This window comes from Grampus griseus (assembly GCF_964374135.1).
Source record: "Grampus griseus genome assembly, chromosome: 20".
Lineage (NCBI taxonomy): Eukaryota > Metazoa > Chordata > Mammalia > Artiodactyla > Delphinidae > Grampus > Grampus griseus.
The window spans coordinates 997,342-1,021,588 of record NC_139014.1 but is presented as its reverse complement, the minus strand read 5'-3'; the positions used below and the strand labels follow the sequence as shown (position 1 = coordinate 1,021,588).

At 39.4% G+C, this 24,247-nt stretch overlaps 1 protein-coding gene across 3 annotated transcripts in view; it reads right to left on the bottom strand.

The window, feature by feature from the left end:
• CEP112 (centrosomal protein 112) overlaps positions 1–24,247 on the bottom strand; it is a 418,975-nt gene that overhangs the window by 341,801 nt on the left and 52,927 nt on the right. The window contains exons 7-11 of one of the 3 annotated variants that reach the window (XM_082679947.1): positions 23,245–23,292; positions 22,909–22,989; positions 11,336–11,422; positions 8,666–8,765; positions 5,843–5,961 (exon numbers count right to left, since the gene is read on the bottom strand). In XM_082679947.1, the coding sequence (XP_082536073.1) occupies positions 5,843–5,961; positions 8,666–8,765; positions 11,336–11,422; positions 22,909–22,989; positions 23,245–23,292 (435 nt within the window). Of the gene's footprint in view, positions 1–5,842; positions 5,962–8,665; positions 8,766–11,335; positions 11,423–22,908; positions 22,990–23,244; positions 23,293–24,247 lie in introns of those variants that run through there. The other 2 variants (XM_082679948.1, XM_082679949.1) reach the window with 2 other exon arrangements.

The window sequence follows — 24,247 nt, the reverse complement described above, 5'->3', positions numbered from 1 at the left end:
AACACTAGTATTAGCCTGAAATCAGAAAACAGAAATATTTATAATATTGTTATTGTTTAGGAATATTATCTCACTGTCTGTATTTTCATCTTAGTTGCATGAAATTTTGCACAAGGGTAATGTTAAAAATGCTTTATCCTTCAGCCTAACCCCCAATGAGAAACTATTTTTATCCATCCCATAACCTTTACAAAAGTGGACACAAAGATGGTATTTATAAATCAAAGAGAGTTCTCTAGGGAGAACTCTATGTCCTCACGCATACTGGTCTTTTTTTATGAAGATTATGTACACATGTTTAAACGGATGAAGCTCTAAACTATCGATGTAACTGAAGTAAGGAAACCAAAGTTCAAAGGACAGGTTCCAAAGGGAGCTGAACACCTGTGCTCCCAGACTTGTGGGCGTTTGTTCACTTACTTTCATGGGAGGGGAATTCAGAATCTAATTCCTCTCCCCTGTATCCAATCCCTGACTCATTCAAGGTTGGGTGGGGGGCAGGAGCCCAAAATAGTCTAAAAGACACATTTTACTTCCCATTCCTGAGTAGGCAGGACAGACAAGGCTATGACACATGCACAGAGACCTTATTTGACTAGGAAGATACTGGAGGGACAGGGAAAACCCTGAGAGATGGTGGAAACGAGAGGAGAAGACAGGCCATAACTACGCCTGTTAGTGGGAAGCATCCCAGGAACTTTCCTTCTAGTTTCTGGCTGAACAGGAAGAGCAAGGATGGCTCAGTAATAGCCGTACGGAAGATCCTGGGGTTTCACAAATTTAACAAATGCAATTTTGACTATTTGTAAGTGGTCTCGCAAATCACTGATATGGTACATTTCTTTACCAAGGTATACGTTTTAAACCAGTGTCATGGCTGGTATTCAGAAGTCAGTCACTTGTCTGGCACGTGAATGCAGCCAAGCCCACAGCGCCTGCATCTCAGAACTGCTTCGCAGCTGCTGACTGACGTGCACAGCAACACTGATAAAGGGTGTAGAGGAGTCACTTGGAAGGCTGCGGTGGTTTCTTCACGTGTGTGGTCCCCCATACGTCCCACGCCACACACCGCCTGAACGTCAAACCCCTGCTGTATGCAGGGGCCCGTGAGTGCAGTGCCTTCTCAGGGGCACCACCATCGCTTTCTGAGGCCGGTGCCTGCTGCCCCTGGGGCGCGTCTGCAGTCAGCCTGAGCCCTTTATAGCTCACCCGGGGGTTTAGAGCGGAGCCCACAGGGTGAGAGCGCAGCCACAGCACAAGCGTGCTGGAACTTGCCCAGCCGTTTGAGGAGGGGACAGGCACACTTGGCCTAGAGGTCTGACTGGGGACTAATCGCGCACTCCGTCGGCCCTGGGCAGCCACCAGGCGTATGCTCCGGACCATCCGCGGTGCTCAGGCCCCAACGTAAACGGTGTCGTCCAAAGAATACGGTCGGCCCTCCGCACCCGCCGGCCTCACATCCACGGACTTAGCCAACTAACTGCAGAGCGAATTTTGACTGCATCCATCCAGCACATTTTATTAGCATCTACCATATATCAAGCAAATGCGTCCCCGAGAGCTCCCCCAAGCCTAGCAATGAACTGGAGTCCAGGTCACTCGGCCCAGGAGCCTTCAGAGGGCAAACATTCCCCTGAGGCATAAACTGCTTAAGCAGCAAATATTATTAGGCATGTTCTAAAGTACAAACCTTGCTAAGCCATAGGATGCCATGGTGGCCCTGACAATACGGGGATCTATAAACCCACAAGGAGGTATTTTAGCCAGGGCTTGGCAACGGGTTGAGGGGATGCAAAGGCCCTCTCAGTATCCTACAGATTGGTCTATAGCCTGGACATCTGACCACGTACTTGCCTCACGCCACAGGAGGCCTAGAGGAACCAGGAATCTGTCCAAATAGAAGAAAAAGTATCGTAAAAGCCAACAGGTTAATGGTGTAGCCACTCTGGAAAACAGTATGGGAATTCCTTGAAATGTTAAACACAGAATTAGCACATAACCCAGAAATTCCACTCTTAATTATATACCTGTGATATAACAGAAATAGAAATAGAAATATATATATATATATAAATATATATATATATATACATATATAAAAATAATATATTTTGGTCTCTGCCCCCAATTCCTGGCTCTGAGGTCCTATATCCCTTGGGATTTCCTGGGTGACAGGACTGTCTTTGGTTCCAAGGAGGCGACTCTGGGTGGGCTCTTGGGCAGCTTCAGGATGGGGGCTGGTCACCCGAAAGAACAAGCCATCCATGATCAGAAGCCGGGAACTTGCAGCACACCCCCATCCTCCAGGGAGGGGACAGGGGCTGAAGATTACATTTATAGTCAATCATCCCCACATGATAAAGCCTCCATAAAAATCCCAGAAGTACAGCGTTTGGAGAGCCTCCAGGTTGGGTGAACAGCTGGGGCCGGGAGAGCAGTGTGCCAGGAGGGCGCGGGGAAGCTCTGCGCTCCGTCCCACATACCTGGCCCTGTGCATCCCTTCATCTGGCTGCTCGCCTGCATCTCTTATTATATTCCTTACAATAAAATGGTTAAATGGTAGAATGTCAGTGAGTGCTTCCCTACGTTCTGTGAGCCATTCCAGCAAATCATGGAATCCAGGGAGGAAGTGGTGAGAACTCCTATTTATAGCCGCTTCGTCAGACGTACAGGCGACAACCTGGGACTTTAGACTGACGTTGAAGTGGGCGCACTCTTGTGGGACTGAGACCTTAACTTGTGGGATGTGATACTGATTCTAGGTAAATAGTGTCAAATTTAACTGAATTATAGGACATCCAACTGGCGTCAAAGGGAACTGCCTGATGTGTGCAAAGCCCACGCATGTGGCGTCAGAAGTGCTATGAGGGGCGAGGAGAGGAAAATGCAGGCAGTGCTTCTCCCTCTTCAGGAGCCAAGACAAATGAAAACACAGGCCACACAACAACCTGTGCACAGATTTTCATCAAAGCATTATTATCCAAAAAGTGGAACCAAATGTCCACCAACTGGTGACACGCGGTACCTCAACACAATGGAATATTATTTGATCATAATACGGATTGAACTACTGATTCATGCTACAACATGGAGGAAACTTAAAAACATTATGATAAGTGAAAGAAGCCAGTAACAAAATGCCATGTATTGCATGATTTTATAGGCCAAAGTGTGGAAGAAAGTGGATGAGTGGTTGCAGAGGGCAGAGGAAGGGAACATGGGAAGAGAGTGACAGCGGGTACCAGGTATCTTCTGGGCTGACAGGAATGTCCTGAAAACCATACAGTGGTGATGGTGGCAGGACCTCATGAACAGACTGAAAACCACTGAACTGTACACTCTAAGAGGGTAGATTTTATGGCACGTGAGTCGTAACTCAATTTTTAAAAAGGCCCATAGATTACAAACAGCATGGCAGAGCCGGGTAACTGGCACAGTCTTGTGCAGCCAGTAGAAAAGTGTAAGAAGGGGAGCCGGATTGCGGCAAAGGAAGAGAGGCTTCAATGGTGACCAGCGTCTCAATCACCAAGAGCCTCGTAGCCCCAAGGGCCACTGGGAACCACTAGGGTGATTCACGGTGACGAGGAACACCAGATCTGTGTTTCAGAAAGACCGTCAACACGGCTGTATCATGGGGCACGGACTGCGGAGGTGCCGAGGGTCCAGTTATAGCGACGGAGGCCAGAGACACGATCTCCAGACCTAGGGGAGGGACAATGTGAATAAATCACAACAAATAGAACAGAAGTGCGAGTGATGAGGTGTGAGAGGTGAGGCGAAAGAAGAGTGTGCGGCAGCCGAGCAGATGCCACCACCATCGGGAACAGGGAGAAGGGGAACCTCGGGAGGAGGCTGCTTCAGCAGTAAAGGAAGAAGATGGAGTTTGGGGAGAATGATGGAATTTAGATCAAGGAGAGATCCATTTTCTCCCCACAGCTTTATTAACGTTAGCAGCTTTACTCACATAGCATACAGAGCACCAATTCAAGTCAGACATTCAAGGGCTTTTTGTATATTCCCAGACTTACGCAACCATCACCAAAATCCATTTTATCACCCCAGAAGAACACCTGTGCTCTTTAGCTATCATGTCCCTCATCTCTCCGCCTCTATAGATTTGCCTATTCTGAACATTTAACACAGAGTCATAGAATTGGTCTTTTATAATTGGCTTTTTTCACTTAGCATGACGTTTTCAAGGTTCACCCATGTTGTAGCGTGTACCAGTCCTTCATACCTTTCCACTGCCCAGCAATATTCCATTGTATTAATATACTACATTTTATTTATCCACTCAGCAGTTGATTTCTACTTTTTGGTTTTCATATGAATAATACTGCTATCAACATTCATGTATAACTTTTTGTGCAGACACGTTTTCATTTCTCTTGGGTATGTAGGTAGGAAAGGCATTGCTGCGTCAATCACAGGATAACTCTAAAAAAGCTAAAAAGGAGAGATCTTAACGAGGTAGTTGGATACCTGGGCCTTAAAGTGAGAAACGTAGGATGGAGAATTCTACGAGGGAGTACACACACCCACACACACACACACACACACACACGTATCACCTCACCTCACCTTGGCGGTACAGATACTTCACACTTTCTGAATGGATGACCGCAAAATCACAACATACATCTATCCTCTGCTTACTCATTTTTGGCACCTACCCTGCTTGCACCAGGCATTCACCTCTGCCCAGATTTACATGCGACTGTACTTCACAAAAAAGACCTTTCACCACATTTGCGGTGTTTCACATCCACTAATCACCGTGTTAACCGTAAGAAAGAGCTGCTGGTCCAGCTGAAAGCATAAAACGTACCCTCGCGCATGGCAGGAGACAGAGACTCTTCTCTGCAAACACCAGACAACTTAAATTGGGGAAGAAGGAACTAGGGGAAAGGGAGTCAGGGGCTACTATGAACACAATGGACCTGACGCAAGCAGAAGAATATGCCAAATTTATAGAAAAGATAAAACCACTCAAATGAAAATGCAACTAGAAAAGAGCTAAGTCTGCCCCTCTGAACATGGGCCCTTCCCAGGCTGGCACTGAAGCTGCCACAGCCAGGACAGATAAGTCCTGTGTCTGCCTCGGGAGGCATCAGAGCTCTCAGGAAAACAGACTGAACCCAGATTAATCAGGGACTATCAATCGGGAGGAGGAGTTAACTGCAGACCTTTATCACAGAGCTCCTCAAAAGAAGTAACGTGCTTCTTTCCTCTTACATACGTAATGTGATGTCAACTAGTGGCTAAGGGCTCCTAATGAAAGTACTGCACGTGACTATGTAAGACTCGTTCATAATGAGCATTTTTTACATTACTCTTGGCACTGCTGAATTTTATGAAAATATTTTTCGGAATTAAATGCTCCTCCAAGAATAAGCCATCCACTACTGATCTTGTTTACATCAAAAACAAATTTATGCTACAAATATTGTGTTACCTGCGATTTCAGAAAAGAAATGATCCAGGGCCTACATCCAAAGTTTAAACAGTTTAACTTCCAAAAACTACCTGCTGTTCCATCCCTGCTAATTTCGCTTAAAATCTATTGGCTCTGACAAAAAATTCAGAACTTTAATTAAATTCAAGAATTCTTAAAAGTAACTTTTCTAAATGAAAACTAGTTTACAAACCATTAAAATTCCAGAAAAAAATATACCAAAACACGAACAGCTATTTCCAGTTAGTCTAGAATATTAAGTTATTTTTATTTTTTCAAACATTTCTGTATATTTTGTGAACACCCATTATTTTTATAATTAAATTTGTTCCGTTAAAGTATAACCCTTTATATTTTTCCATAACTATTTTATTTTATGTGGCTTACCTTTTTTTCCCAATCATTATTCAGAGATTCTGTACTTTGTTCACATATCTTTTTTAACTCTGCAATCTGGTTATCTTTGGTCTCTCTGATAACTTGACATTCACGTACAAGGGTCTGAACTGTCAAAAATGATGAAAACATAGTTAAACCAATTCTAGCTGCCACGTTAAGAGTCTGATGATAATAAAAACATAGTGTACCAGTTAACAGATCATTCCATTTCCCTCCAAGTCTTATCCGTTCTCTCCCCTAAAATCTCTCATACTCTTTCCTCTCTTCTTCTCATTTCCACTACCACAGCCTTGGCTGAATCCCCCGTTACTCACTCCCTCGACAATGTGTGCTGGCCTCGGTACCATTCCCCTCCAGTGGATCCTCCCCGCTGTGAAGAGGTCTTCCTACGGTGCAGATCCCATAGCGCCACCCCCAGACTTAGAATCACCCTGCAGCTCCCCTCCCCTACAAGACGGCGGCCAAAAACCTCTGGCGTGAGAACAGCTCCTCATGATCTGGCTGCTTTCTGGCCTCATCTTTTGCCACTTCCACATGTTTAAACTCATAAACGTACCAGCCCATCTGCAGATCCCTGAGCCCGTGTCCGCTCCTGCATCGCTGCCCAATGCGATCACTGATCTACCTGGCACGCCCCAGCCTTCCCTGCTGCAACACTGAGCATCTTTAGTCTCAGCCCGAGTCGCGCCCTCTTTATGGAACGTTCGCCAACCAGGCTCCTCCTCTTGCAGGGGCAGAAAGAAGCTCTTCTTTATTCCCCGTGAGCCTCATAGATTTCTCCTCTAAGTCACTTACTACATTATGTGTTATAGTGGTTTACTTGCTTATTTCCGGAGGAGAAAGATATTTCAACTTTTTATCCACAGAGCAAAAGAGTGGCACAGAGGCAAGTACTCCCAACTATGTGTACTGAGTGCACAGATGAAGGGCCGTCATTACAACATGCTGCTGCTGGACACACTAAAATCGCTGCCAAAGTTTGTGTGACTAAAACAAAATACGCTTTAAATTATATAAAAGATTTCCCTTATAAATCATTTAAATTTCTATCTTTTTCAAAATGCTTTAAACTTTCATTGATTCAAGTGAAAATGTGTTTAATATATTCATGTCATCTGGATGGCAAAATAAATTCAGCTGTGTATCTGCCTGAATGCAGTATTTCCTTAGCTTCCTGAAGGTTTTTATTCACTTACTTCAAGATAGCAAAATTTTCATAAACATTTACATAGAAATTTCTTTCACTCTTATATCTCAACTGTGCAACAAATAAGGTGAGAAGAAGAATCCAAGTTAACCTAATATTAGTCTAATAGCATCTACAACATTTTACTTCACAATTCTAAAATTAAAACTAAGCCCTGTTTGCAAGTCAAAAAGCCTTAGGAAATAATGTTTTTAAACCATAGGCATGTTTAAACTGCCTGGTTTGAATCAGGGTAAAAAACGAAAACCTAGAAATAAATTTTAAATATTTTTGTAGCCACTGGAATTTGGAGCAGCTCAAGGAAAACCTCTCCACTTTCCTCTTACTCATCACCGACCTCTTATCATCCACCAGACCCTTCACAATTTCTTCTTCCGTCCCATTCTCACTACTCCCACTGCCATCGTTCAGATATTCTGGGTCCTCATCATCTTACACACAAAATTCCAGAAGCATGGAAGCATAACATCCTTGAGCTGAAGGGACTTCATATATATGACCTATCTAGTGGCGCATTTTGTAACGAGTAAGCCAAGGCGCAGAGACTTGCTGATGTGACACAGCAGACGCTGAAGAGCAGGTCTGGGATTAGAGACCAAGTTTCCTAATAAGCGGGGTGCTCGCCTCTCTCTCCCTCTCCCTCTCCCCCTCTCGCTCTCTGTCTCTCTCTCTCACTCCATTCTGCCTCTGAGTATTATAACAGACTGGGAATTGGCCTCAGCATGTTTCACACGCCCACTGTTACCAGACTACTCCACCCAAAATATGAGGTCCTAAAACTCACCTCTCAAAAATCTTCTCTGACTCCCCAGCATCTATGGGATAAACTTGAAACTTCTAAATCTGAAATTCAAGGTCATGCTTAGGTCACGCCAAGTCACCTATCTTAATCTTTTTCAGTCTGTCTCTTAATGTATAGGATCTCCACTCTAGATACATGGTTTTGCAGCATCCCCTCCACAACTTACCAATATCACATTCCTATCCCAGGACTTGGAACTCTTCTCTCAACTAATCCAATCTTACAAAATATTTTCAGCACTCTCCCTAATGACTGTCTGTTGCATTTCAATGTTTCAACCTATAGTCATAGTCAATTTAACACTTGATTACATGCTTTCTTTTCCTTCATAATGAAAGTGTAAATGGGGAATACTTTTTAAATGTTTGTTCTGTCGATCACAATACTAGCATATACTGTAAGGCATAAAGATACTTAATGGAATGAATTTTATTAGACCAAAAGGAGTAATTTCTCTAGACTTCCTTGTGAAAGCCAGTAAGTTCTAATTCTATGACTGACCTATGGCAGCTCCAGCCCAGTGAAGAGGGAGAGAATTAAGAAGGAATAACAGTTACAGACTCTTCCAAATCTTTAACCAAACCAACCACCATTGCTACCACACACACACACACACACACACACACACACACAGTTTTTCTTAAGTCCTGTAGAAGCTCACATCAACAGGTCGACTGATGGAAACCCACATAAACATTCCCTTCTCATACTACAAAAGGTCAGAAATAAAATTCTACTTTATACAAGAACTAAAATAAGATGGAAGTGTTATTAAAAGGTTTATATAACAATACAACATCACCTTTCTTTTCAAGTTTTCTAATAGTCTCCTCCGTTTCATTTTGTTTCTTTTTGTATAAAGTTTTCATTTCTTCTATTTCATTATTCTTTCTTTCTAAAATCTGCAAATGAATTTAAAATATTTTCGTATACAATACTGTTTTATGTATGGAACACATAATTTTTTTAAAAAATAGCACAATATTTTTGCAAGTCTATCTCAGCTAATCCCATAAATGGCTTCCCAGAAAAGAGGACAAAATTATACGTTAGCGCATTGACAAAATATTAACTACACTAGAATAACTGATTACCGAAAGACATGTTACCTGCTTTGAATTTTCATGCACCAATTCTTAAGGAGACCGTAAATGATAAATTAGGTGATTCTCTAAACTATACTTCAGAGGTTAAGCCGCCACAAACTAGCAGAGAGAAGCCATCAGAAACTTGACATGTTGATACAGTGCAACTCACCTCCCCACCACACTGGGATAGCACATCTGCAGACACGCACATCCCTGAACCCTCCCACTAGTGTCCTTCTACCACTTTCATGCACAATAACAAGAATTCCCAGACACGTGGGAACACGGGATGCAATAGGCTTCTTTTATACTTAGTTCTGCTACTGGGAATCAAAAAAGTCAGCTCAAAATATGTCAAAAATTGCATGGATATTTTACATCCTTAATTTATATTGTGTCAGAAGTTTTTAAATGAATCATTTAATAAACTTAATTATGATTATATGCTTCTAAGTACATCTACACGCAAAAAAAAAAAAAAAAAAAAAAAAAGCTAGAGAATAACCAAAGAGTAAGAAAGTTTGCAAGCAGAAAAAGAAATGTCCTAACCAAAGGGAACAAGGGAACCCAACTGAGGCACAAGTGTGAATACCCACTTTTCTCGTGGTTGAGGTGTATTTCCTATATACCCAAATGCAGTTTTTAAAAAGGTTATTCACCAATGTCTAACCAACTTTTTCTTAGTGCTTTTATTACCAGCATTTTACTTCACCTTTCATTGTTTTAGTCCCACCTCTAAGAATGACTGGTAAATAAGAAAAGGAGATAGTTTGAGCCCAATGTCCATAAAGAAGGTATGCAAACAGATAAGACACTCTCAATTTTATTCCTTCCCAATTCCTAACACTTGGAAAGTGGCATACATGCAACAAACTGATGAATATCCTTTCCAAATCTCGCATGAGGTCAAGGATTTTATTTATATTTTACCTGGCATTTCAAACTAGTTGCATTGCTTTCTTTTTTCATGCAGAATTTATTTTAAAAGAGAAATTCCTGGAAAGGATTCTATTATTAAATGTTTTTCTTAGAACAGAGCTTTGTAACAGACATACCAAGAAGCCTATTTCAAATTCTAGTACCACGATTTTCCCAAATATATTTCTATATTTATTTATCTTATACATCAATAGGTTCTATTTCATTTGGACATATACATATGCTATATTGAAATTATATTACTGAATCTCTAACATATCCATGAAAGAGAACTGTTTTTCTTGAACCATTTAAAGTAAAGTAAAATACTAGTAAGAGGAGAAAGCAATATTTGCCTTTAAAATTTGAATGGAAAAGAGGAAAGGAGAAGGAAAAGGATTCAATATTTTTTCTCTTTCTAATTTTCAGCCAGTGGTTTCCGTCTTGTTGCTCTGAAAGAAGGTGAGCCAAACACGCACCTGACTAAATACTAGCATGTTCTCAGCTCTACGGAAGCACGGGCACGTGATGCTGTGGCCTCAGCTCCCTGTCTCCACCTTTGTCACTTAACTCTGTGAAGCAGGGTCACAGGCTGAGTTCCAAAACAGACAACACCAGGCTTCCATCTGGATCAATTTTCATGAGTTACAAATTCATACATCATATATTAAAATTATACATTATATACCATTACATTTTTAAAATCAATACTAAAATATAGTTATAAATTCAGATTCAATGTACAATAATTATAAATTGATGACTTTTGCTGTGCTCATTAAGAAGAAAAATTATACTTCAAAGTACAAATTGAAATACTGTAAGGCATAAATCCCAAAGAGGTACTGAAAAACAAAAGCCTACACTGGCAGTACTAGCATTACAGTGCACGCAGTCTATACCAAAGAGAACTAAATACAAGGGTTTCTTTTTAAATTAAAGGGGAAATTTTAGGGACTTCTCTGGTAGTCCAGTGGTTAAGACTCCGCACTTCCAATGCAAGGGGCGTGGGTTCGACCCCTGGTCGGGGAACTAAGATCCCACATGCCGTGAGGTGTGGCCATAAATAAATAAATAAAAAGAAAGGAATTTTTAATTGCCAGAAAACTGAAAGAATCTTAGACCAAAACAAACTCTAGTATTTACAGTTGATGACTTATTTCAGCCTTTATGAAAGGTAATGATAGAATGTAAAGGACTATAAGAAGACCAGCCTTCCATCGATAGATAAAGAAGAACTAAAAGGTCATGTAAACTATAAGGATTTACATAAATACATCTGTTTAGCAAATGAAGTTTAAAGATCAACTTTTGCTAGGATATTAATTTAGCAAATCCCATTTATAAGACAGACTCCCATAAGTACATAAATAAGTGGGTGGATGGATGGATGGATGGATGGTCACAAGACCTAGAGTATTTCAAATATTCAATATCAATTAAATAATGAACTGCACACACCCTACCTTCTGAACATCAGCGTCATGCTTCTGTTGCAGTTTAAGTTTCTCTTCATGATATTGAGCTTCCATCATTTTTGTTTTCATGTCCAACTTCAAGGAAAATATTTCAAAGGTGTGATTAATTTACTTTTCCCTTTGGCAAAAATACACAAATTAAAATAACTACCTATATGAAAGAGTGTATCATTTTCCACCTTTACCTTACAGCCACTAGTCCAGCAATCATACTACATATATCAATATGTTGGCTGCATTCTTTGATTACTTCTAAGCTAATTAAAAGTCTTTTGAATAAATCTCACTTGACAGGCAAAAGTGAAAATACCGAACTCAGATCCGTCAGTGATCCCCAGTCCACTCCACCGCCAAAAAGCAGTCATTTTAAAGCGATATTTTGCTAAACCCACTTGGTATTTCAGCCTTTGTTTATTATTTTTCAATTGAGTAAGTCTCTATTCAACTTTTTACTTTTTTCTTTTCTCATATCTACGTACTCATTTCTAAATGCTCTATTTACCTCTATACTTAAATATAACAATTTGTGAAAGAATGTCCATATAGGCATATCACTGATAATGCACAGATTTTCCAGTTCTCCGACTCCGACTCCCTCAGGGCAGTGACTTCATCTCTTTCCAGCGTCCGTCAACAGCTCCTAGCCTCCTAGACTCCTCAGACTGACCCCTGGCCCACCAGTGTTCTGAGCAAAGCCAGCAAAATGTAACCAACATGTGTTAGTAATAATGAGTGCATCCTAGGATTAAAAGAGTAATAGTGACAGGTTTTAAGAAGAACAACAGAAAACTGATTATCTCAAATGTGAAAGTATTTGACCTGATTCCTTACTATTTAAAAGAGTATGTACATTGGACTCTGACAGGCCTCATTTTTAACTCTAATTCTAATCCCACTAGACATTAACTGTGGTGACTTTGGGCAAGTCACCATTCTGAGATTCTATTTCCTCTTCTAATAGTTAAGGATAATTATCTGACCTCAGTGAGTTGTGAAAATTATATTCAATGACACCATTTAAGTAACCACAGTCAGTACAATGATTGGTACAAAGTAGGTATGCAAAAAAAATTAGTCTACAACCTTCAGGAAATTTTGCTTTTAAAACATTAGAAACGTACTGTCAAAACATGTTCTTGAAAATTTTTGAAACATACTTCATATTTTTCAATTACTGTTTTAAATAAATAATGAATCTGAACTAATGATAAATGTGCATAATCAAATAAACATATCAAAATGAAATTTTAAAATTTTACAAACAAAAGCTAACATAACATAAATTCTTGGCATTTGCGACAACATGGATGGACCTAGAGGGTATTACGCTAAGTGATATAAGTCAGACAGAGAAAGACAAATACCCTATGATCTCACTTATATGTGGAATCTGAAAAACAAAACAGATGAACAAACATGACAAAACAGAGTCATATATACAGAGAACAAACAGGCGGCTGCCAGAGGGGAGGGGATCCGGGGAGGAGAGAAATAGGTGCGGGAGATTAAGAGGTACAAACTCTCAGGTACAAATAAATGACTTAAGGGTATGAAAGGTATGATGTGGGGAATATAACCAACAGTTATGTAATATTTTTGTATGCTGACAGGTGGTCACTAGACTTATCATGGTGATGACTTTGAAATGTATGTAAGTATCAAATCGCTATGCTGTGTACCAGGAACCCACGTAGTGCTGTGGGTCAATTATACTTCAAAAACAAACAAACTCATAGAAAAAGAGATCAGATTTGTGGTGACCAGAGGTGGGGTGGGGGGAGGAGGGCTGGAGGAAGGTGGGTGGTCAAACGGTGCAAACCGCCAGTTACAAGACGAACAGCTGTCAGGGACGCAGTGAGCAGCACGGCACACAGAATGGACCCTGCTGTGCGCCAACTGCAGGTTGTTGGCAGACTGAACCCTGAGCACGCCCACAGGAGGAAAGCAGTGTTTCTGTCTCTTTAATGTGTCTCTGTGAGATGACGGATGTTCACTGCGCTTGCTGTGGTCATCGTTTCATAATGTGTGTGAAAGGCGCATCATTATGCTGTGTGCCTTACGCTCACACAGTGTGGTGTGCCAATTATATCTCAATAAAACTGAAAGAAAAAATAATGAACGTTCTGAGCGGCAGACAGGGAGGGAGCTGTCCGGTTACTACGCAAAAGGACGCAATTCTGAACATTTCCATCCTCTGGCTTCTAAGTCACGCAATAATCCTTCCTCATTTTAGCAGAAAGGACGCTGGGTGATCCACATCCACCTGAAGATCCTCAACAGAAGCACTGGGGGTCTACTGCAGAGGAATCGAACTCAAACAGCAACATGACAGAGCTGGGCAGATGCCGGAGACACAACTCACTGCTGTGTCTTTCCACAGCACCTCCCCGAGGGAACGCGTCAGGCCTCAGCTTCCGAGGTCCAGCCCTGAACACCACGTGACCGTGCGGCCACAGCCGACACCACCACCTCCACCCGCTCTGCCTCAAGCTTGGTTGACGCGGCGAGGAACAGACGCCTGGCGCCTGCCTCAGGAATCCACTAGCTAGAGAAGAATCGTTCAGATTCTCGCTCTCAGCCAGTCGGCTACGTGGGGGAACAAACCCCAGTTCTCTAGGGGCAGCAGCCAAGAGAAAGCGGAGAGTCCGCCTGCCGATGAAGGGGACACGGGTTCGTGTCCCGGTCTGGGACGATCCCACATGCCGTGGAGTGGCTGGCCTGCACGTCCAGAGCCTGTGCTCCACAACGGGAGAGGCCACAACAGTGAGAGACCCGCGTACCGCAAAAAAAACACAAAAAAACAAAAAAAAAAACGCATGTTTTCTACACCTTGCTTTTCTCTCTGAACCATATCTCATGGAAATCACTCTAAAAACACCTGCTACAGTTTTTTTCATTCTTTTAAATAGCTACCAACTATTCCTCAATGAGGAGAAAACAAAATTTGTTCAACCATATCCTCCTTAATGCATATTCACTCTATTTTCAGTCTTTTTCCACTTCAAACAACACTGCAAAACATTCTCACATATGAGTCCAACACACTTGAACTTTGATTTCTACAGGGTGGATTCTCAAAAGACATGCCAACGATTCAATGGTGGCTGTATCTTAATAGGTTTTGCCCTCTGTTATAGGCAAATTCACATTTCCACCAAGAGCAGATATCTCACTACTACTCTAAGTTGCACTTCCCTGAAAACTACTGTGTGTCAGCCCCTTTTCACATGTTCTGGGGCCTTATGAATCTGGTCTTCTATGAAATGCCCTTTCACAATTTTAATCCACGCTTCTGTCTGTCAATCAGTAAAACCTGGTATGCTGTACACATTAAGACACAGTCTGTCTCAAATATTTTCCCCAAATCGATTATTTTTCTATTGATCTTTTGTTGTATTTTTTTACCTTACAAAGTCTTTATTTCACTTGAGTCAAATATTTCTATCATTTCTTTCATACGTTCTGGGTTTGGAAAGGTATTTGGGTTAGAAAGATCCTCTGATGTCAAGATTTTTGCTGTTTTGAAGCTTTTTCTGTCTGGGCCTCTATAGGTTAAAGGTACATCCAGAATTTGTTTTTGTTTACTTTTGTTTTTAGAGGAGAGGACCCAATTTTATTTTCTTCCAAGTAAATGAAAAGTTGTACCAGGATCATTTACTAAATAAAAGTCTGTTCTCAGTGTATTGACAATGAACTTTGTTACTACTTTTTTATTTTTACGGGGATTTGATTTTTTTCTTGGAATGTTCTTTTTGGTTTTAACCATGTCGGGACTGCCTAATAAAAGCAGTTGAGAAGTATTCCCTCCTCCTCCACAATCTCAAAGAGCCGTGTAATACTGGAAAATAGTTCTTCCTTAAATGTTTCCTTACAGAAATACGTAGTTGTAAAGTGGAGTATTTTAGTACCCTTTCTGAATAACTGTAGATATTCTTTTTAAGTAAACCAACACTCGTAAGCGCTAGGTTTTTAAAGTTACTTGCACTGTAGAATATGACGCTTTTCACACCGTCACAGTAGTTCTATTGGTCTGTCTTGAACTTGGAATGGCTCTTTTGCCTATGCGTGATTTTATAACATCATCCATTACTCATTTGGAAAACATCAGTTCAATGAGTTATAGAGATTTCCAAATATTGAAAATTTCATTACCTAATATAAAAACTTCACACTGTTTCATGTCACCACCGATCTCACTGGAAAGGTCTTAGTATTGGAAAGTTCTTGAGCTCACAGTGACTGATACAAGGTTGCCAAAATTCTAATTTGTATTAAAAGGTCAAATTTTATCACCAGCAGCAAATATGGTCAGTTGTTTTGCTTAAAGTGACAGGCTCAATTTGTTCATTTTTGAGAAAATGTCTGACACTATCCAAGTCCAAAGAACCATATTTTGTCCCTCGGTCATTCTTTCAAATAAATATGATACTCCCCGAGAACAGCAGCTACTGCAATTCATAAGTGACAAAAAGCACACAAGCGTTTTGCCTCTGGCACGTGGATATGCACCTGGATATGAACCATAAGTTCTTTATACATGGCTCCATTTCGTCACTCAGATATCCAGAATTTGTTTGCATGCATGTTTGAGGTACGAGATTTAATAAAATTAATAATTTTCTACTTGCTTCATCGAGGATATTCTTAAATAAGATTGGTAATTTTTTCCCTGTGAGCATGTGACAGTGAAGAATATGCCTACCAGTACAATTTGGTGCCACTGCCTTGATGTGGGTTAGGATACAGTTTTACCCAGCGCTGTGTTTGCAACATCAGTGCTAGTGTCAATACAGTAAAAAAATAAATAACATTTTTAAATTATTACAAAAATAATTTTGACCTCACAGACCTCATGAAAGAGTATTGGGGACCACAGGGTTCTCAGCCCACACGCTGAGAACCACTGCCCTAGAGAAACTCCTGCACATGTGTGTCAGGAAACATGTACAAGATTGTTCATAGGGTTATTGTTTGCAAAAGTCAAAAATTAGAATAGATTCATCGACAAAATGGCAAGAAACTGTGGAAGATTCATTGAATAGAAAGTAACGCAAATGAAGCCAACCATAGCTAAATGGCGTAGCAAGGATGAACGTCACCCATATACTACTGAGCAAAAAAATATGTGAAGTTTAGGTTTATTTAAATGAAGGTCAAAATCCACTAAAACAGAAATATTTTCATTTTTAAGAATGCAGGCATTGGTGGTAAAGTCAAGCTTAAAAACAAAGGAGGGAGATTACCAGAGAAGTCAGGATAGCAGTTACTGCTGGGGGAGATGGACGAGGTAAGATGGGGAAGAGTCAGACAGCAGGCTGCTGACGTCTTGGCAATGATCTCATCCTTGCCTGCATGCACTTTCCAATGGTTCTCCTTTGTATAATTATTTATTATAGTTTGTAAGACTCCGTGTATCTGAATGCTATATTCATAAGAAATGTTTTAAAATATAAATTCTCTCATTATGTCAATGACTGTAGATTACATCATCTTGGATTTATGTAAATTCTACATTTAACTAGCAGATCTGCAAAAGGAAAAAATGCCTAATTGGCATTCTGTGTAAGAAAGAAGCAATATCCCTTTTTAGGCAATGGGTGGGAACATTCAATATGGGTGGAGGTGAAGTTCAAAGGAAATACTCTATTTTATTTCACAAAAAGAGCAGTTTCTACTGTCTGTTCTCTGAAAACTGACGGTTGCTCTGAAAATTGATCTCCCCTTGTGTTGTCTCTTCTTTCATTTTCAGTGACAACAGTTTTCCAAATGTCTTAATCTATGTCAGAAATCTTTTTTAAGAATACTAAAAAAAAAGAACCCCACTGCTTGATGGTGCTCAAGGTCACACAGTTCTGTGATGTGGATATCACAGGAAATGTGTTAGCAGTTACAAAGGCAAACAAGTCCAAGTATGTTTGTGAATGACAGACTAAGGTTAAAATAAAGGATCACGGTCACCAAACCTTCCCACAATGCCAAATAAATTGAAAAAAACTTCTGATCTTAAAATATTTTATAGCTGTGTTTTTACCAATCAAAAGAAAACTACTACAGTTCTTCAACTCTAATAAAATAATATTGCAAATATTACTCATTTAACATCTAAGGTATTTTCCACACAGTTATAAACTTAAAATGGAAGTTGTGTTTTATAAAGTTTGATTTCCAAAGGCTAATTAAATATTTTAGGACTCTCTAAAGCATCAAAAGAATTGCATCATTTATTAAACACAGACAAACTCTGTAGTCTGTATATAATTTCATGTCACTCAATTCTCTCCACACTTACTGCATTCTTAAACTTAAGCATTTCAACTTCCTAAATTTTGATTTTATAACATTAAGAATTGATTAACCTAGGTTATCATCACTACTCATAGTAAAACCCTGTGAAATGGATCTGAGATTTAAATACAAAAATAAGATTTTAAAAGAGACAAAAATACGAATTTTTTTCATAATCTTGGAATAAGAAAGTCTATTCTACAAAAACCAGAAGCCATAGAGAAAAGACTGATAGATCCAACTACTGAAAAGAAAACTTCTATACAGTAAAAAAATAGAAATACATCAAAAGACATACAGAGAAAAATACTTGTAAGATATATGACAAAGACCTGAATTCCTTAACATATAAATTGTTCTTAGGAATCACAATGAAGACAAACAATTTTAACAAAAATATGGAAAGGTATAAGAAAAGACAGCTCACAAAAGTGAAATTAAAAAGACAATAAACAGGGCTTCCCCGGTGGTTCAGTGGTTGAGAGTCCGCCTGCCAATGCAGGGGACGCGGGTTCGTGCCCCAGTCCCCCAGTCTGGGAAGATCCCACATGCCACGGAGCGGCTGGGCCCGTGAGCCATGGCCGCTGAGCCTGTGCGTCCGGAGCCTGTGCTCCGCAACGCGAGAGGCCATGACAGTGAGAGGTCCGCAAAAAAAAGACAATAAACAGACAAAAATATGTTCATTCTCACTTACATAAAAGCAATGGAAATATCAAAGCAACAAGATGCTATTTTTCATCTCACAGATAATCAAAAATGTTTATAATTCAGTGTTGATGAAATGGGAAAATAGACATTCTCATACACTATTGGTGCAAGTACAAATAGACCTAACCTTTTTTAATAGTTTATTAAGATATACATAATTCACATACTATAACATTCACCCACTTAAAATATACAATTCAATGTCTTTTAATACATCAGAGAATTATGCAACATCACCACAGTCTAACTTAGGACATTTTCATCACTCCAAAAAGGAACTCTCACACCCACTGGCGGTCACTCCCTACTCTCACCCAAGCCTGCAGCCTGAGGCAGACATAACCTCATTTTAAGGGCAATCTGTCAATGTCAATCAAAACTTTAAACCTGCAACCCTGTTACTGGGCAATTCAATTTCACAGAATTTACTGTATAAGAAGAAATATGCAATACATAAAAATATACACAGGGATATTCTTGAAACACTATTTGTTGTAGCAAAATACTCTACAAACCTCTATCCCTCAACAGGAATCTATATTAATAAAATACGGTCCATCAGTAAAATAAAATACAATGCAACTATGTAAAAAGATGATGCCATACTACTGATATAAAAAATCATCAGAATATATGTTAGCATTTAAAAAGCAAAATGAAACAGTATATAGAGTATGTGCTAGGATCTTATTTGTATTTTAAAAATGAGATATTCCTGGAAACTCTTAAAGAGAATACATGTTAAATTTTCTGCAATGATTACCTTGAAAAGATCAGGTGCTGAGGAAATATAATTAGTCATCTTATATTTACAAAGGCAATCTAAACTGCTACCTTCCTCTACCTTCAAATGGCTCCTAATTATCTTTGCTTTTTTTATATTCATTCTCATTTTTGCATATAATACATCCTTTACTTGTACCTTATAATCACATACAATGTTCATGACACTTCCAAGCATTAATTTTTATTTTAGAGGTTAAATTGTTTATGACACTAAACTTACAAAAATCCATTATTTCAATTGACCATGTAAGACATAATTCATTACCCCACAGAAATATTTAGAATGCTTATAAAGACAGACATCTAAGGACATTCTTCCCAGAATTATTTATATTAGTGAAAACTCAACCTCAATACCCAACAATAGGGATAATTTAAATTAACTGGGGATAATTGTATAATATGAACTATAATACAGCCATTGAAAATAAATGCTTGGGAACAATATTCAGTAGCATAAAATACTTGAGTGATACAAAACAATGTATATGATATCATCTCAATTTTCTAAAGAAAAATAACATGTTTACAGGAAGAAAAGACTAAAAGACAACCCAATGACATTTTACCAGTGTTTTTATTTCACAGATGATTTTCTTTCTTTCTTTACATACGTCTATATTTTCCAAGTTTTCTTTAATAAAAATCCACAAATTATTTTATAATCACAAATACTACTTTAAAAGAAAGATGAAACTAAGACAATTCTCACACTGGGGCAACTCAGCATATACTTTTAAATATTTTAGGATGGAGAAAAAAATATGATCAAAAAATTTCATCAAAAATAGTCAGACTTGAGGACACAGGGAGTGGGAAGGGTAAGCTGGGATGAAGTGAGAGAGTGACATGGACATATATACACTACCAACTGTAAACAGATAGCTAGTGGGAAGCAACCGCATAGCACAGGAAGATCAGCTCGGTGCTTTGTGACCACCTAGAGGGGTGGGATAGGGAGGGTGGAAGGGAGACGCAAGAGGGAGAAGATATGGGGATATATGTATACGTATAGCTGATTCACTTTGTTACAAAGCAGAAACGAACTCACCATTATAAAGCAATTATACTCTAATAAAGGAGTTTAAAAAAAAAGTCAGAAATGACTATGTAGCTACACAAAGAGTTATTTTAGCCAAAATATACACTGGATATATTTTAAGATATGGTGTAAGTTGATGTTTACATGCAAACTTCTCAATGATGCCACAAATATTTTTACAGTATGCCAAAAAGAAAAACAAAAACATAAGGGTGGGGAAAAAAATAAAGCCACACACATTTAAAATTATGAATCTCAAATGCAATACACAACAGCTTTAAATGTTTTCTCTTTCAACACGTATGTGGGGAGCCTTGGTATGTTTACCCCTGACCCAAGATGTCATCATAAAGAATAAGGACATTATTTCACGAAACACCAAAAAAAAAATTCAAAAAGACACCAGGTCCTTTCAATTATTTATTCTATGGTAAGCAGTCTCAACAGTAAAAGGAAAAGGAAAAATAGTTGGCAATGGCTTAGAATGACGTGTAAAAACAATTAATGACAATTTTCTTAAAAGGAAAGAATTTCAGGGCTTCCCTGGTGGCGCAGTGGTTGAGAGTCCGCCTGTCGATGCAGGGGACGCAGGTTCGTGCCCCGGTCCGGGAAGATCCCACATGCCGTGGAGCGGCTGGGCCCGTGAGCCATGGCCGCTGGGCCTGAGCGTCCAGAGACTGTGCTCCGCAACAGGAGAGGCCACAGAAGTGAGAGGCCCGCGTACCACAAAAAAAAAAAAGGAAACAATTTCGAAACAAGAGTTCCAAAGAAGGTGCATCTGAATATAAGTATTACCCTCAAAAACACTTTTTAGAGTGTAATTTCTTTTTATTTCAACAGGTTCTTCAAACACTAGCAGTGCACTAAGAAACAAAACCCTGCATGCCTTAAATAGGAGCTATAAAACGACGGAATATTACTGAGATCAGCAGCAGTCACTCCACCAGATTGAAATTTAAAAGGGGGGGTGGAATGAATTGGGAGATTGGGATTGACACATATACTCTACTACATATAAACTAGATAACTGATGAGAACCTACCCTATAGCACAGGGAACTCTACTCAGTGCTCTGTGGTGACCTGAATGGGAAGGAAATCTAAACAAGAAGGGATGTATGTATACATGTAGCCGATTCACTTTGCTGGACAGCAGGAAGTAACACAACACTGTAAGGCAACTATACTCCAATCCCAATTAATTAAAATACATGAATAGTTTTTTAAAAAAAGAAATTTAAAAGAAAAAAGAGCGCTTCCTCCTCTGTTATCAACAAAAATAAACTTACACGCTCATGATATTGTTTGGAATATCTAAGAAAAATATCATTGTCTTCTGTGATATTTTATAAATAGGATGGTAAGAAAATTCTATCATGTTAAAAATACCCAAATTGAAATTAAATTTCAGAAATTCTTAGAAGCCTCCCATTAAAATGAAAGATAAAATTATTGAAATAAATTAATTAGAACCATTAATCTAAGTCCAATAGTATTTTTCACAATTTGCCCATTTAAATAGTGCATTACCATTTACAAGTTACATACATATTCACTGTTCTCATTTGACTTCGTAACAACCCTGTTTAAACAAAAATTAAACCAATATTCTTGACTTCCCTGGGTCATATAACTAGAAAATGGTTAAGGCAGATTAAGAACATAATTCTTCAGGGGCTTCCCTGGTGGCACAGTGGTTGAGAGTCCGCCTGCCGATGCAGAGGACATGGGTTCGTGCCCCGGTCTGGGAAGATCCCACATACCGCGGAGCGGCTGGGCCCGTGAGCCATGGCCACTGAGCCTGCGCGCCCGGAGCCTGTGCTCCGCATCGGGAGAGGCCACAACAGTGAAAGGCCCGCGTACCGCAAAAAAAAAAAAAAAAAAAAAAAGAACATAATTTTTCAGGTTCCTAATCTAATTGTCTTTCATCGTACCACATAGATGACCAGTGTTTCATTGGTGTCATAAGCAAAAAAATAATAATAATGATGATTTTAAAATTTTCCAGAATAAAAGTTTTTAAAAGAAAATAATAAAGCAAATTAATGACTACTATTATACATGTGGAGTACACAGTTACCCAAAGACCACAAAATCTTCCTACTAATCCTGTAAAGCAGACACCTCCCAAGTAAGATGAAGAAACTGAGACTGAGGGAGGATAAGTATCTGCCCATTTTCACATAGCTGGTAAGGAGGATTTACATCCACATATTCTTGACTCCACAGCCTTTACTCTTAACCAATAAACACCACTGCCTCTTTAATAATTCTATTTTCAAATGATCAAAGAAAGATAGTACATTGTGTCCTATAGCAGCTCTGGCATAGCTGAATTTAGCAGATCAATTTAAAATAGTAGAAACAGTAAAAATAGTGAAATTAGAAAGATACATTATGAGGAAGCTGAGATAAAGAGAGAATGAAGGGATTCACCGAGGTCAAAGATACTGCTTCTAAAAGCTGCCATCCCCCCCAGGCCCTGATAATCAGGAACTGATAGTCAGGAGAGAGCCCCTCAGCACAATCTGTCCAGCAGGCCTGGGGCCAGGACACACAAAGTGGAAGGCGGGCAACACAAAGCTGAAGACAACCCTGCCTTACCTGCATCAGTATTTTATATCCGTACCAATGACAACCTCTTCCTACCGTGCAACCTTATTCTAACCAGAAAATTCACATTACACAAAATACAAAAATTGTTTAATAAACCAGATACATCAGAAATATCTCGATCCTACCTCCTTCCCATGCATTCGAGACAGTAACTGATCCTCCTGGAGACTGCTGGATTTTCTCAGGCTGAATTTGGGAGTCATCTGCTGAATGAGAAAGAGTCATTCAATACTTTCTCAGGCCTGGTTTATCAAAAAGTAAACTCTAAACTGGCTGAAGTTCATGCCCAAATAATACCAATATTGGAGAAAAATAGTGATTTATTCACTTCCAAGCGATAGGATTAATAGGACTATTATGCTTCATAATGTGGACTTGCATTATTTTCTCTAAATATCTTGAGGATTATTTTCTTTTAAAATATCTAACCGTAGGAAAAGTTCAATGCATTTCTCACCTACCAAAGTAACGGGGATAGGCTTCTGTCTCAGGTACCGAGGATTTTCTATCTGAAAATTTTTAAATAAAATAAAGACATTAATATTTGAGTTTTAATTAAACTATAATGAAAATGTTTCCCATATGTCTTAATATTTAGTATGTTTCTTAGAATGGGTATTGCATAATATATTTTTAGTGCCCCATGAACAAATAAAATATAAAGCATAAACTCCTTTGTGCCATAAATGCACCTGCATGACCCTCTCACAGCCTAACCACCCAGCCTCATCCCCACTTCTCCTCACCTCACATTTCATCCCCCAGGACGCTGAATGACCTACATCACCAGAATACGGTAGGTCTTCCTGTGCCTCTCTACCTCTGTCTACCCTTCTAACCCCTATAAGTACCCTCCTATCATCCTTCGAGTCCCAATTTAATCGCTACACTCCCAGGAAGATTTGATGTATGAATCCTTAACTTTACCTTCATAATAAGAACCGGAATACAAAATTCCTTTGGGATTCCTCCTATAACTACCTTTCTATCCCCCAATATACCCTATGTTCCAAGGACACCGAACAACTTGCTTTACCTTGAAAGCACTACACTCTCTCCCATATCTGAGCCTTTGCAACCTGTGAAATCATTCTCATGTGGTTAACTTATTCCAGACTCTCAGTTCAGGAATGTCTCCACCAGGAAATTTAGTTAACTTCCTACTACTGCAGCAGTACCCTGGAGGTTCATCTTCTTTTTGTGAGCTAACATCTATCTTCTGCAAAAATTGTGGACTCTGAAAACAGATTATGCCTGTCTTGTAACACACCTATCCCAACATCCACCACAGGACACAGTAGGTAGTGGGTGTCTCACAAATATTCAGTAAGAAGGAATAAAGGAAGGGAGGGAGGAAGGAAGGAAGAGAAGAAAGAAGGAAAGAAGAAAGAAAAGAAGGAAGGAAGGGGCAAACTGCACCTGATCCCACCCTCTTATCATCTCCTGAAGTACGCTGTGTGTCTC